At 43.8% G+C, this 14409-nt stretch overlaps 1 protein-coding gene across 1 annotated transcript in view; it reads left to right on the top strand.

The window, feature by feature from the left end:
- The window catches only part of PLB1 (phospholipase B1), a 328328-nt gene extending 320660 nt beyond the window's left edge, over nucleotides 1-7668 (top strand). Inside the window, exon 52 of the mRNA XM_069236215.1 lies at nucleotides 6792-7668. Within this exon, the coding sequence (XP_069092316.1) occupies nucleotides 6792-7028 (237 nt within the window). The 3' untranslated portion in view covers nucleotides 7029-7668. The remainder of the gene's footprint in view (nucleotides 1-6791) is intronic.
- The last annotated feature ends 6741 nt before the right edge of the window (nucleotides 7669-14409 follow it).

Here is a 14409-nt window from a genome sequence, read left to right as displayed (position 1 = left end):
CTTCCCCATGTACGAGTAAATCCTTTCCAGAGGAACTTGAAAATATTCAGACACGAGGCCATGATGCCTTAGAAAGAACACGTTAAATGTAGCCCAGTGCCAATAACTAGAACACAACTTGCTTGTGGGACTTCAAGTTCCATCTTTTCAGGAATTACTGACTCTAATCCTATTGTCAGTTCCCACCCCTACCCTTTACTGCTTGAGCTACTAGTCTGGCGTCCTCTGTCAAACCACCTTCTGATAAAGTGTGGTCACACCAAGACCAGCATGCAAATCAACATATCTCAGATGGAGTCAAGCAGCACAACTCATGTTCATCATGAGATGTACAACTCATGTACAACTCAATGGCCAGCTCCACAACAGATCCTTCATATTGACTAAAGCACAAATCTCTCACCCATCACCACATCTAACTGAAACTGAAACTTGATGAACTTCATGCTGTAATACTCCATGAGTAGCCGGACTGCAAAGAACACTCTACGCCTCTCTCTCCTATGTGCAGTCTGAGCACAGCAACTGCTTTGTGGACCCTCCCATTACAGTTCAATTCACTTACTCTCCCAAGGGCACGTGCACACACACACACACCACATCAAACACCTTTAGACATACACATCCTCAAACTCACTATCCACACCTGTTCACTCTACAACTCATATCCATTCACACAGTTTCCTGAAAGATCTCCATAGAAGTTTTACCTTCTCTCACACTAGCGACCCACTACCTGTTCACCACATCAACATTGTGCTAACAAACTGTAGGTCCATGGTTTCCAGTGCAACATCCATATCCATTCTCATTCCGGACCATGACCGCAATGAGTACACTTCACTGAAGACTTGCTCGACTACAACATGGATCAGCTCATCTCCTCTTGTGGCCAGATGTTTCTGGGAGATTTCAACTTCAACAGCGGAAAAGACAAAGATATACATTTCCCCTCAAATCCTTTCTATCTGACAATAATTTCTTACAGCGTTGCATCCATTCTGCTCACATTTGTGGCTCCATCCTAAACCTGATTTTTGCAAAGAAAGACCACAGATAAATCCCCAACTTTAGGTGGACTGAGGCGATCATGAACTCGGTCTATTGAAAATTCTTATGTCAACACACCCACTACCTGCTGCACAGGAGGCGGTAACAGTAAACTTGGGAAGCCTTAAACTAATTGACAAAAAACCCTACCCTCTCTGATTCTCTCGGGGGAAGTCACCAGTGCATTATAGCCCTTGACTCCTCTAAGCTAGTATAGCAATATAATAAAGAGATCTCCAGCATCATGAAACAAGACGCACCCACAACCTCTAAGTTAAAAAGATCCATGATCATTTAAGTAAAGTGTGCAAACCTCTACTGGGACGTGAAAGGAGATGAAGGAACCTAAAAATAAACTAAATAGTGTGCCACAGACTGTTCTCCTAAAATCTAAATGTATTCAAGTGCCTAGCTTTTCCAAATCATAAAGAAACAACCTATACAACATATTCCTCCTTCTCACTAGGAAAAAATACAATGATCTAACCTCCAATTCTTCAACAAAGTTAAGGCAATTAGGGAAGACATAGGCTAACACCCTCCCATATCTGGCACAGAGAGCATACATATCACCAAGAAGCAAAAATGCTTCTGCTACCTACAGTGCCTTCAGTTCCAATGCTACTGAAACATTGAAGAATGCTCTTAAAAACACTAAACCTAAACCTTCAATTTTTCTTCAGACTCGAGCCCACCTACTGAAGCTATGGAACCATATAAGCCATCTCCTCCCCTCTAACTACAAACCATAATCTCCGAACTAGGACTCGCACCTGGATTTCCTTACGATCAGCCATGCTCGCCCTCTTCTAAAAAATAAAAACTTTATACGGACAAAAAAATGCTCAACAACTACAGATACATCACTGACCTCCTCTTCTTCTTCAAAATGTGTTATAAAGCAGCTAAAAGACTACACCACCAACAGTTATTGCCTACAAAATTTCCATTCTAGGTTCTGATATGGTCTTACGAATGAAACTTCTGAACCAAAAAGTGTTGATGCTGCTCTGTCCCTTAAATGGGAAAGTCCTATCAGGCCTTTGAGCCCACTGATCACAAAACCCTCTTACAAACCCTTGGCAGCAAAACGAGTATTGAAGGGACAGTGCTCAGCTGGTTCAGATCCTGTGTCTCCGAGAGATTGCAATGCATCAAAATAAAACAAACTGGCCCTAATCTTAATCACATCAATGTCTCATTTGAGCCCCTCAATGTTTCATTCTTGCCAGCTTACTTTTTAATTGTTATATGAAGCTACTGGGTGATCACTTAAGAAAACAAGGTTTCTCCCTCCTGCGATATGCAAATGATACTCTTATATCAAGAATAAGTGCCCAATCGAACATTTCTACTGCAGTCTCCACAAACAAACTGCAGAAAGTTCGCACTGACTTCACAAATGAACTTAACACTGGCCGTACACCCAAAACAATCACCTCCGCAAAACCTCCACTTTGGTCTCCACATCAAAGAGATGCAGCCAGAAATGCCAAATTCCAGTTAAGTGTTCTCTGCAATCTCAAATGTTTCCTTCAAACTCAGGACCAGAAGATGGTTGTCCAAGGGCCTTAATGCGTCCTTCAGACTGGCGGTGCGTGACCCACGAGGGAGTCAGGGGGTGAAGGCCCTCATCTCCCCTCAACCTGTGGAAGACCACATTGCCCATTGGGTAAATGGGGGGGATCATTTTGCTGTAACTGATTCAGGAAATTCACTTTCGGCCAACCTGAGTGCCTGACAGGCCGCCATATTGTTTCGACTAAGCATTCTAGTTTGTTTTACAGAAACAAACCCCCAAACGGGTGATTTGTTTCTGTGAAACATAAAATAATCGTCCCTAATGTACAAGGGGTTTTCTGTCTGGGAGTCGGGGACTTTTCTGTTTTTTTCCAGCCCAAAATTGCCATGCCTTGTATGGTAGTCCAAGCCAAGAAAAATAAGGGACAGAAGCCCGACCCTAATTTGAATGGGGCTTCAACTACTGCGACTCTCTGCTGGATGGGCATCAGAGTCTAAGTTTTTCAACAGCAGAGCCAAGTAATGCCCATCATTGGAAATATGGAGGTTCCCCAACTTCTAAATGAGCAATGTGGATCTGCAATAACCCCACTACAGGACAGTGATGAACAAGCAAAACAGAAAAATACACACTACAGGATGTTAATGAAAAATTAGAAAGTCTGCCGACCTTGAGCTCAAGGAGGATGAGAAAAGTGTGTCCCTGAAAACGTGCAACACACGAGCATGGAGGTCTCATGAATCTGTTGGATGGACATATAAGGAAGACTGAGAAGGCATACTCCATGACGCTTGAGAATGAGAACTTCACGTCAACGAGGAGACTCAAGACATGAGAAACCTCTCCACTTGGTGTTAAATTGGTATTAGGTGCATCTATATTTTGTTTATTGGTATGTAATATCAGTCAGTGTGTGTTAATAATATGTGTTGTATAACACATTGGTCTTGAGTGGTACACTCCCTTTCCCTCCCCTTGTCCTCATGGTTCTGCCCAACGGTTGATCCATGAACGTTCCATTACAGTTGGTGGCCTTCTCAGAGGACGTCAGGAGATGATGGAGCGGCCATTTTCAAATAACAGTAAATCCAGCAATTCTTCTTCCAGGAGCGTCACTTATTATACCTGGAGAACAGACACTACTGGAACTTGAGGAACATGCAACGTTGACGAACACACAAAAATGATAAAACACACCGTTTCAGAATGCACACAGATACTATCCTTAAGGAGAACACAAGCAGCAGCAGACTGAGCACAATGAGTGATAAGAAACCACATCACTTGAGCGCTACAGAGGATAAGGCGCGCATTAAGCAAAAACTCACAACTAGAAACTTACAATGCGGGTGGTACTTGCAATGCATATTAGTGACCTACACACACTTAGGATGATCAATGTGTTTCAATGGCAGTAAAAGTACAACTTGCAAGCATTCGATGTTGCAAAGCATGCAACAATTAATGATAAGGAATTCACACCACCATGGAATGTGCTTCACCAAAGGTTATAAGACTTGTGCGCTTGTTTTTAAAAAAAAACTCAGTTGTGCGCATTACCAGCTTGAAAATACTGTTAATAGCACACGTGTTAGCATTTTATTAGAAAACGTTACACGAGTTACACTCTTAGACTGAACTTGACTATCCAAAAGCACATGCTACCTTATTTCAAAGGTCTATGAGAAAATTGAATAATGTCTGTGAAATTTGCAAAATTCCTGAATCACATCACGCAAAATTTGCGAAATTTCAGGAAATTTCTCATTATGCAATTACGCATAATTCTGTCTGTCTGTGTGCAGAAAATGTCTTGCAAAGAGAGATTTTCTACTAAAACCAGTTGGCCGCTAGTATGTCTTAAGACTTCTTTAAGGGGGTATACCCTCGTGTACAAAAGAAGTCATGCTAGATACAAGTAAACCATATTTTACACTGAAAACTAATTTACTAAAATGTTCATGAATGTTTGCAAAATGCCATCAAACATACGCAATTTTGCATACCTTTACTGCCTTCCCACCTGTATGACTATACTGTAAATTCTGCCAATAATGTAAAGTGCCTCTTTTCACCTGTACTCTGTTGGGATGTATTCTGCCACCCAGTGCCCAGGATCTTACTAGGATGACAGATCTGTCTTTGTTTTATTGCTCTCTTTGTGGCAGGTGACCATTAGAGATTTGTGTTATGTCTGAATATGTTTGAGGTCAATCTGAAAGGATTTACTTATACGTGAAATTGGAATTAAGACTTAAAGAGTTGGGTAGCTTGGCTGTTTCAAAAGCAAATATTTTAAATAGATCTTTTGAAAGAGAGGAACGCAAGGGGACCTTGGTGGCGGGTGAGGATCCACCCTGAGTGGCTTTTAAGGATGGGCATAGGGGATGGGAAACCATGGACCCTGATGTACATATGACAGTAAACTACTGCTAGAGTAAAGGATGTACGTGCAGGAAGGTGATAGGTGGGAGGAAGGAGGAAGGATGGACCCTAACCATTACGCCGAATTGGATTGGCAGTATATCGCCTGTTATTGTTTGGTACTTGAGTTGTAAAATCTCATTGCTATTTGTGAACATGACGAGAGAGCTGTTCCTGAAAACAACTAATAAAAAAGATATGTTAAAGTAAGAGATCTTTTGAACGGGTTTGAGAAGATATTGACTGCTTGTTGCATCTTTACTGTTAAATCTGAGATCTGATATGCTAATGTTTTTACTGTACAGATAGCGGCTACTAGAGGTGGCGTTACAGCCAGAGTTGCCCACTTTGGAGCCGGGGAACCAGGTTCAAGTCTTGGCGTCACCTCAACATCCTGTTGTACTGGACACTCTCCCCCATGTCTACAAAAAATAAATGTGTCTTTGTGCAATGAAACTGGTGCTTATGTAAAGTGCTCAAATACCTTTGGGTTGAGTTTGCGCTATATTAAACTGAAAAGAAGTGTGTAAATACTAAAGTTGAGAACCCACTTAAATCACTGTAAAAGTTATTGTAAAATTACAGGCAGCAAGCAGACAATAATGTATCAGGTCCACGTTTTTTAGTTCAGGTGCATTTATTAGATCCGGATATGGGAAGGATTCTTGAAAGTTGCAAGAAGAGACAGCCGACACGTGTTTCGCCCCTTGTGGTGTGTCCACCAAGGGCCTTCTCAAGGCATTACGTTATTCATCAGAATATATTCGTATTTTAAATGTGGATAATCCGAATTCTAGAGTCCAGGATCCTCATAGTGAACAAAAAGTCAGAATAGCGGCGTTCTGATTAGGCGCCATGCGGCCAATATGGAGGAAGGGAAATTTGGACTTCTTCTATTTGGACTCAATGAAAAAAAAGTGTTTTGAATATGGGTGCCAACCACTGGTGCTCAATAACATTCAGTAGCCAGTCTGCAACTATGCACAACAAGCTAAAAATCAGCTGCTGTCAGCCAGGACTTGTGCAGAGAGTCAAGAGGGGCTGCCCCCTCAAAACTACAGAGTGTGGCGACCAATGGAGGTTGGCCAAATTCTGAGGGGACACCATGCCTGAGGAGCACCCCATCTACAGCTTGAGAAATACCTCGGGATAGGCCTGTAAGATAGCCCACTGAACTAATGCAGCCTGCATGTAATGTTGAAGGCACAGATTTAAACCTGGCTGTTTGTGCTTCTGCGGTTAAATTAGTACAATTGAGTTTGGTAATAGTTAACACATAATATCAGTGTCTGGAGACCCGGGAAAGGGCATATGTGTTTGTGTGAAGACATGCTAATTATTATTATTAGTAGTAGTAGGAGAGGATCCAAAAACTCTGCCAAAAAGCACAAATCCAAGAAAACATCCAAGGAGAAAGAGAAAGATGCTTGGGGTGGTACAGACACCATGTTAGTCTAGAACTTGGAGCCCACCAACTGCACTGCCAAGCTTTCGGCTGTAAACCATTTTAAGATGTAGAGGTGGGCAAAGTGGCACTGCACTGCAACAGGTCAACATCGTTTGCTGGTGGCACCAGATCTATATGATAGCTCATGTATACTATTTATTGCATATGGAGCCGTACATGGAGTATAGGAAAATGTGTGTAATGTTATGAACCAGCGACTAAATATGACTTTCAAACAGAATATAAGTATTCATCATTGTTATTTTCTTCTTTGTTAGTGGGAAATGATAAAAAATACTAAACGTGCCTATGCTCATTGACTAATAATATTTGTGCTTTCCCTTGTAGGAGAACCCATACCTTTACACATTTAAAAACAGTCGGGCTCCAGATAACATACCTCTGGCCACAGAAGCTCCAGGATCAGCAGTGGACACAGTACCCTTCTGGGCCCCGATCCTTGCAGCTATTGGTGGACTACTTGTAGGCTCAGCAGTCATTTTAATTTGGAAAAGTGTCAGTTCCAGGAAGCAGGCCCGCGTCAAGAAGATCCGGGATACAGAGCTACATGGGACACCATTCTAACGGGCTCTTCAGGCTCCAGAAAATATCATTGACTGCACTGCATAATTTATCCTGATAAAATGATGACTTTCAGGACCTAGAGTTGAGGGATAACAGAAAATACTCTGATTTGTGGAGCAAGTGCTAAATCCTTCGTCTAAGGGATATCCTCCAGTGGAGAATCTGCTGGCAGAGGTGCTGCCGCCATTTGAGGAGGACTTAGAAAGTTTAGGATTTTCCATGACTACACATCCCTGAATAAGGGCCACAATATCCATATCCCTGATTGTGTTTCCTGTACAGAAAAGTGAGAAATCCCTGCACAGACTCTGCACCGAGATGGAATTTTAGATTGGTCACGCAAACGATCTTTGATGCACAGTGATGCTTGTCAGCTTCAAATCGAGAATTTGTCTTCTCGATTGTTCTCAGCCTTTGTTTCCCTCAAATGTTTTTCTCTCATGCCAACGCTACATCCAACGAGAAAACACACGGGGTCATTTCCTGCCCGACGGAGAGGACTTTAAGCTTGGTTTGAACACAAGTAGATTTAAATTAAAAATGCATGAGCTGATGCTGTCATTTGTTTCAGTGGATGAGAGATTATCTGTGTTGGGTTTCTTTGTCATTAGGCGTTGGCATTGCATTTTTCATGTTTACATGTAAGTTTCAGTCTTATGATGATGCAGAAGCTCAGTATGTTTACTATGACGCAAGGGGCTTCAGGGATGCTTAGCACAAGCCTATCGTAAGTTGTCTTCTTGCACATTATCCAGGCTGCCAGTGAATTGGCGAAGCAGTGTGCTGGAGGTCCTGTTGAGTACTCCTTGAAGGACTACAAAGCACGTCACATAAGCCTTTTCAGTTTCCTTGACACTCCCTACGGGTCAGTCCATAATATTCCACCTTCTACCTTACCAACAGATTCATCCATTACACTTCGGCCTAGTCACTATGCTCAACAACTCACTACCGCCACCAGCACCCCACCACCACCGCAAATGCCCACAGGCATCGTTGGACCATTCACCCTCCTAGCCCAATTAGGCCCAGGTGTTCAAAGGTATTTTGTGATTGCAAAGCCTTCGAGTCACAAAATCACAGGGTCTATATCCACAAAATACATTTTTCCTATTTGCAAAAAGGCTTTTTATGTATCAGAAATGTCTTTCCGACATGTACCTGTCCAAATAGCAAATATGGCAACCAGCTCCTTAATGCTATTTAGAGAGGAATGTATTGATGATTTGTCCCAATTTGCAGTCCCAAACCATTGATCAAATAGCAACACCTCAAACGGGGCATCTGATTCACAAAGGGGGAGCTGGCCCCATGGCACAGCTTCCCCTTTGGGATCCATACCGGGGGCCCCGGGAGGAGCAGGGAGTCCTGCTGTCCCGATGTCTTCCCAAGCAGGATAGGTTTTTATCCAGTTTGGAAATGCAAAGACGGAGGGCTGCTGTCTTTTGTAGGACTCCATTCCTGATTTTACAAGCAATCTCATGGGGTCGCAACTTGGGACCTGCCTGATTTTTATTCATTAAGAAGATTGTTTTGTAACTCTCCTACCAATGTGCAAATTATGACGCAACGTCTCAGTGTACAGGTTGCAGTGCAAATTGCATTCCCAATTCGCAAACCAGTTATGGTGCGGATTGCACCTCCCTGATTTGCGAATGGGAGTCGTACATTTTGATTACTTATTTATATATTGAGTGCAACAGTCACCAAACAGTATGACGGGCTGGGAACAGAAAAGAGGACAGAAAAAAGGGCAGGGGAAGGCCAACCTGAACAACACAAAGAAATCCCATAAGAAAGAAGAACATAAGCATAAAAGATGTGTTTTTAAAGAAGTCCTCAACTGCTTGAGATCCTGAATCCAGCATGCCAGTATTGGGAATTTGAGATGCCAGGTCACTGTAAAAGGTCCTTAGAGAGCAGTGGGGTTTCAAGAAACTGACAGTTTCTGACCTGATATTCCCTTCAGGAGCATAGGGTGCCATAAAGTGTGAGAAGAAATAGTCTCAACCAGAAGGGGTGTATTTTAGTGGGAGAAATGGCGCACCAAACAAACCTTTCTTAGATTATATTAATTCGACATCTAAAACTGCAACGGTGCACTGCAATGGGGAATACACCCTAAAACCCCAAATATTGACTGAATGAACAATCAATTACCCTTATGATAATGCTGAGGCACCCGTTGAACAAGTATACAATTATCCTAAAGACAAAGGCTTTAACCTTTTTAATAAGTTCCTGTGTAAGTAAAGATCACAGCAAATATTTCACAGTAAACGGCTCAAAGAAAAGCACTGTTCGGTGAACTTGGAAGGGAATGGACTTACATTTTTTGACTTTTGAAGGAAAGAGTAATTAATTATGATTAGAAGGGGGAGTATTGATGTGTTTGAATGGAAATTAAAGAACTAGGAAATTTATGATCTGTTACTCTTTCAATCTACTGCTTTTCTTTGAGCTGTTTTTGTTGAAGAGCTCCCACGGCTATTAAATAAATAAATGGTGTATGATAGAGAGGAACCTCAACTGCCTCTGCAAAACTCTACAATGCCTACAAATTTCCAGAATATCTTATTTACCAAGAAAGGTGGAGATGATTTCAGACTCAAGCACTACCGTCCACTTTCCAACAGCATTATGTGTTTCCTTGAACGATCCATCTTGCAATCAATCATCGCTTTAGCACAACATCAAAAAAGGTAATAATGGACAAAGGGCATCAGTCACAACATTTGCATGATCACAATACACACCCTTCAATTGTGCAGCACATCTGAGATTTTGATTAAATACTCTAAGTGCACTTCAGTTCAGTAAACTAGCGTCAACGTCCAACACCAAGTGCAAGGTCATCTGAGGAAGCTATTTGTGTATTAGAATGGTAGAGAGCACACGTCTGCAAGACTCAATGTAACACCACTTTTCAAATGGATTCTACCTGTACATCATACCAAAACAAAGATCACAGCTAGGAGCTGTCTGCTCAGCTCATACATGTGGCCTGTGTTTCATGTGTTAAAAAGTAAGTGCAAGAGACCACGGTATTTCAGATGAGTCCACAGCAGCTGGCACCACCCACTGCACCTTAAAATGTATGGATTGAAAGAAAGTCCTTTTAAATACAGCCCTAATGAACGCTGCTAATAAATAGACAAACAGCACCACCATGTGGTAGACTCTGATAAATACGTGCCGGTCTTTAGAAAAATAAGTATTGTTGCAGAGCAAGGGCTAACACTGTCACAAGTTAAGCACTGCATATGGCAAACAAAGATGCCTCACTGAAAGGCAATGTTCAGTATGATCATACAATTCGCATGGCTCTGTATGCAGCATAGTCGAGTAATACATATGCAGATCTGTGGAAGGAAAGCACTGTAATCCATAGTCTTTCCGTTTTCGAAAATGTCAACCGCCAACCGTGGCTACGGAGAAGGAAGCATCCAATGAAATGGTGGTAAAGAGGGTAGCTGAGGTCTTTAGCCTCACGATTCCCTCTGTGGTAGTCGAAACTACCCTCTTGATGGAAGTGCTTCAGCCTGGGGCTTCTTCCCCTGAACCCCTGTTGCCCTTTAATAAAGCATTGACAGATGTCCTACTGGGAACTTGGTCCAAGCCCAGCACAAGGGCTCCTGTGAACAGGACAATTGCCCACTGCCATCGCCCTGTCCCAGGTAATGCTAGTTTCGTCACCCAACACACCATCCCCTGAAAGATTGGTAGCCCAAGCCTCAACCTCCCATGGCACGTTCCCTGCCGCTCCCTCAGACAGGGAATCCAAGAGGCTGGACAGCTTAGGCAAGAAAATGTTTTCATCCACCAGCCTTGCATTGCGGTTGGTGAACAGCACATGCCTGTTGAGCCAGTATTCCCATACCTTGTGGGATACATTGCACAAGTGCTGCCACGGGTCTCAGAGTAGGCTGAGCTATCCTCTCCCAAGCAGTAAAAGACAGGAGAGATGCAGCAAAGTTCACCAGTGTCATTTGGGGCTGACTGACTCGCTGCGTAGAGCGGTTTCATCGAAGGTGGCTTTATGGTACTACGCCTGGCTGAGATCTCATGGACATGCCCTTTGACGGGTTCTTGTCTCTTCGGAGAGAAGGCAGATTCAGTACTGGAATGCTTCAACGACTCGTGCGTTACGGCCAAGTCCTTGGGCCTCTCAGTGACACCTCGTCTCCAGTCTGCCTTTCCTGGTTATAGAAGGGGCGCAACACCGTGTCAGCCTTATGCCAGGCACACCCTGTGCAAACTGTGCGAGGGCGTGGATGTGGACGCAGTGTATTCCGCCCCTTGTGTATGGTAGCTAGAAGTCATCCACCACCATGCCCCGGGCAGCTGCAGCCTCAAAGCCTTCCTAGTCTGGTTATGCAAGGCCATGGTTGCCCAGTTCGGGGGAGAACCCAACACCTTCTCCTCCACTGGCAGTCCATGACATTGGATAAATGGGTCTTGCAGATCATTCTGAGGGGCTACTCCCAAACTTTCCAATATATTCCTCGCCCTATACCACCAATGCAAGAACGGCTGGTAAGAATCATATGACCTCGCTCCAAGAGGAAGTTACAGCTCTCCTGGCCAAGGGGGCTACAGAAAGGGTTTGATATCAGAAGTAGGCAGTGGTTGTTATTCTGGCTACTCTTTGATACCCAAAGAGAACAACCGTCTTCGCCCGTAAACCTCTTCATTAAAAAGGAGAAATTCAAGATGCTCACTTTGGCTCAGGTCTTGTTTGCCATAGACCAGTGGTTCCCAACCTTTTGACTTCTGTGGACCCCCACTTTATCATTACTAGAACCCGGGGACCCCCACTGATTCATTATTGGAATCTGGAGACCCCCCCACGGAGTCAATACTGAAAGCCAATGACCCTAGCCTAAACATTGTCGATAATTTCAAACACAAACCAATACACAAAAAATACAGAAACAAGCATTCATGAAACACATACAGAATGATAACACATTGTATTTAATCTGCAAGCAAATCTAAATAAAAAAAACAAAAAAACAAAATTTAATAGGAAGGTTGGAGAGTTTCTAAATTCTATCGAAGCCACACATTGCCCATACTATTTTCAGTTTGATGCACCTGCACTGACCCCACAAATTAATCTGAGCATATTAATTTAATTTTAAGCCTCCAATTTAAATTCCTTGACCTTCACAGAATGTTTTAAAATTTTCATTTGTACATTTAGCCACATTATGTATATACACTTTATTAATCTGGTAATATTGTTTAATTTTTTAAGCAGTCGTGGACCCCCTGACGAGGCTTCGTGGACCCCCGGGGGTCCCTGGACCACAGGTTGGGAACCACTGCCCTAGACCAAGGAGACTGGCTGGTAGTGTTCGACTTGCAGGATGAGTATTTTCACATCCCTATCTTGCCTGCCCACAGGCGTTACATGTGGTTCAAGGTAGACCACTAGCACTTTCACTTCACTGTGCTCCCCTTTTGCCTTACCAGCGCCTCTTGGGTGTTCACTAATGGGATGGCAGTGGTCGCAGCACATCTGCGCAGGTCAGGGGTTTCAGTCTCCCCCTCCCTCGATGACTGACTCTTGAAGGCGGGTTCGCCCGAGACTGTCATCGCCCACCTTCAAACTATGGCAAACCTCCTGCTTTCGAAAGGGTTCACCATAAACATGCCAAAGTCACAACTGACTCCCTCTCAGATGCCCCCTCTCATTGGAGCTGTTTTGGGCACAGTGCACTTTCAGGTTTATCCTCCTGAGCAGCGACTCCAGGGTATACAGGTTATGATAGCAATGTTTCGGCCTCTATCCTGGATTTCGGTGAGAATGACTCTGAGGCTGCTGGGCCTCATGGCCTCCTGTATCCTGCTGGAGAATCATGCCAGACGGCATATGCAGGCTCTGCAGTGGGACCTGAAGTTCCAGTGGGCACAGCATCAGGGAAATCTCTCCAACATGCTCCAGATCTCGGAGGGAACTGCAAAAAGCCTGCAGTGGTGACTTCCAAACCACAATTGGGTCATAGACTCCTCTCCCTTTCCCAACCAGACCTGACAATAGTGACAAATGCATCACTCCTGGGATGGGGCAGCCATCTGGTAGAGGTGGAGATCAGAGGATTCTGGCCTCCAGCGGAATCCAGCTCCGGCTTGAGCTCCGTGAGATCCGGCTGGCATCGAAGGCATTTCTTTCCTCTGTCAAGGGGAGGTTAGTGCAGGTGTTCACGGACAACACCACTGCCATGTGGTACTGAACAAGCAGGGTGGGGTGGGGTGGGGTCATGGACACTTTGTCTAGAGGCCTGTGCATATGGTTGAAACAGCAGGGCACAACCCTGGTGGTTCAACATCTGGCAGGTTCTCTGAATTGACAGGGCCGACAAACTCAGCAGTCGACGCCTAGCAGATCACAAAGAGTGTCTCCATTTAGAGGTGGTGCAAGGACTCTTACAGCAGTGGGGATACCCTTGGTTAGATGTGTTTGCCCCCAAAAAGAACGCGCAATGTCAGCAGTTCTGCTCGTTGGCGTTTCCAAGGCGGCTATCACTCGGAGACACTTTTCTTCTTAAGTGGAGTTTAGGCCTCCCGTATGCCTTTCCGCCCATACAACTTCTGCCCAGAGCTCTCAAGAATGACCAGGCCCAAGTAATATTTGTGGCTCCTGATTGGGCACAGAGAGTCTGGTATCCTGAGCTTCTGAAAATGAGCATCCATCCTCCGATCAGGCTGCCCCTTCGGGAGGATCGTCTGTAGCAGCAGCAAGGGAGGATGCTCCACCTGAACCTGTCAACTCTCTGCCTCCTTGCATGCCTGAAATCTGTCAAGTTATCCTGGCGGCCAAGCAGCCTTCCACCAAAATGGTATACGCCTGCCGTCGGCAACATTTTCTTTAACATTTATGTTGACCAGATACACAGTCCTACTTGATTTGTAGGAACCTTATAAAAAACCTAACCAAGACAGAATTCCTGTTATTTGTCAAGAACAACAAACAATATACAGTACAAACCAGGCTCAATGACTTGAACCTGAAGTTGTGATTTACATAGAACAGCAATGTCTATTTTGCTTGACCGTTGAATTTTATATCTATCTGGTCACTCAGTTACAAGCTACTCTTTGAAGGCCCTTTCCCAGGAGACCAAAGTATAGAACGAGCCAGGCACACAGAGACACTCAAAAGAAAATGAGACTCATCTGTCCAAGATAGATATTTAAAGGAAATGGGCCCACTACCTAAATCAATGGAGCCATATATTTGTTAAACATACCTATGGTTTCCTGTTTTTAGTGTTTATGTTTTGGGAATTACAGTGGGTATTTGTCCAGTGTTTTCGCTAATTCTGAAAATCACTGGTTATCAATGTTTATATATTTCAGAACCACAAAAACTATA

This window comes from Pleurodeles waltl, chromosome 5 (assembly GCF_031143425.1).
Source record: "Pleurodeles waltl isolate 20211129_DDA chromosome 5, aPleWal1.hap1.20221129, whole genome shotgun sequence".
Classification (NCBI taxonomy): Eukaryota; Metazoa; Chordata; class Amphibia; order Caudata; family Salamandridae; genus Pleurodeles; species Pleurodeles waltl.
This window is presented reverse-complemented; position numbering and strand designations above follow the sequence as displayed.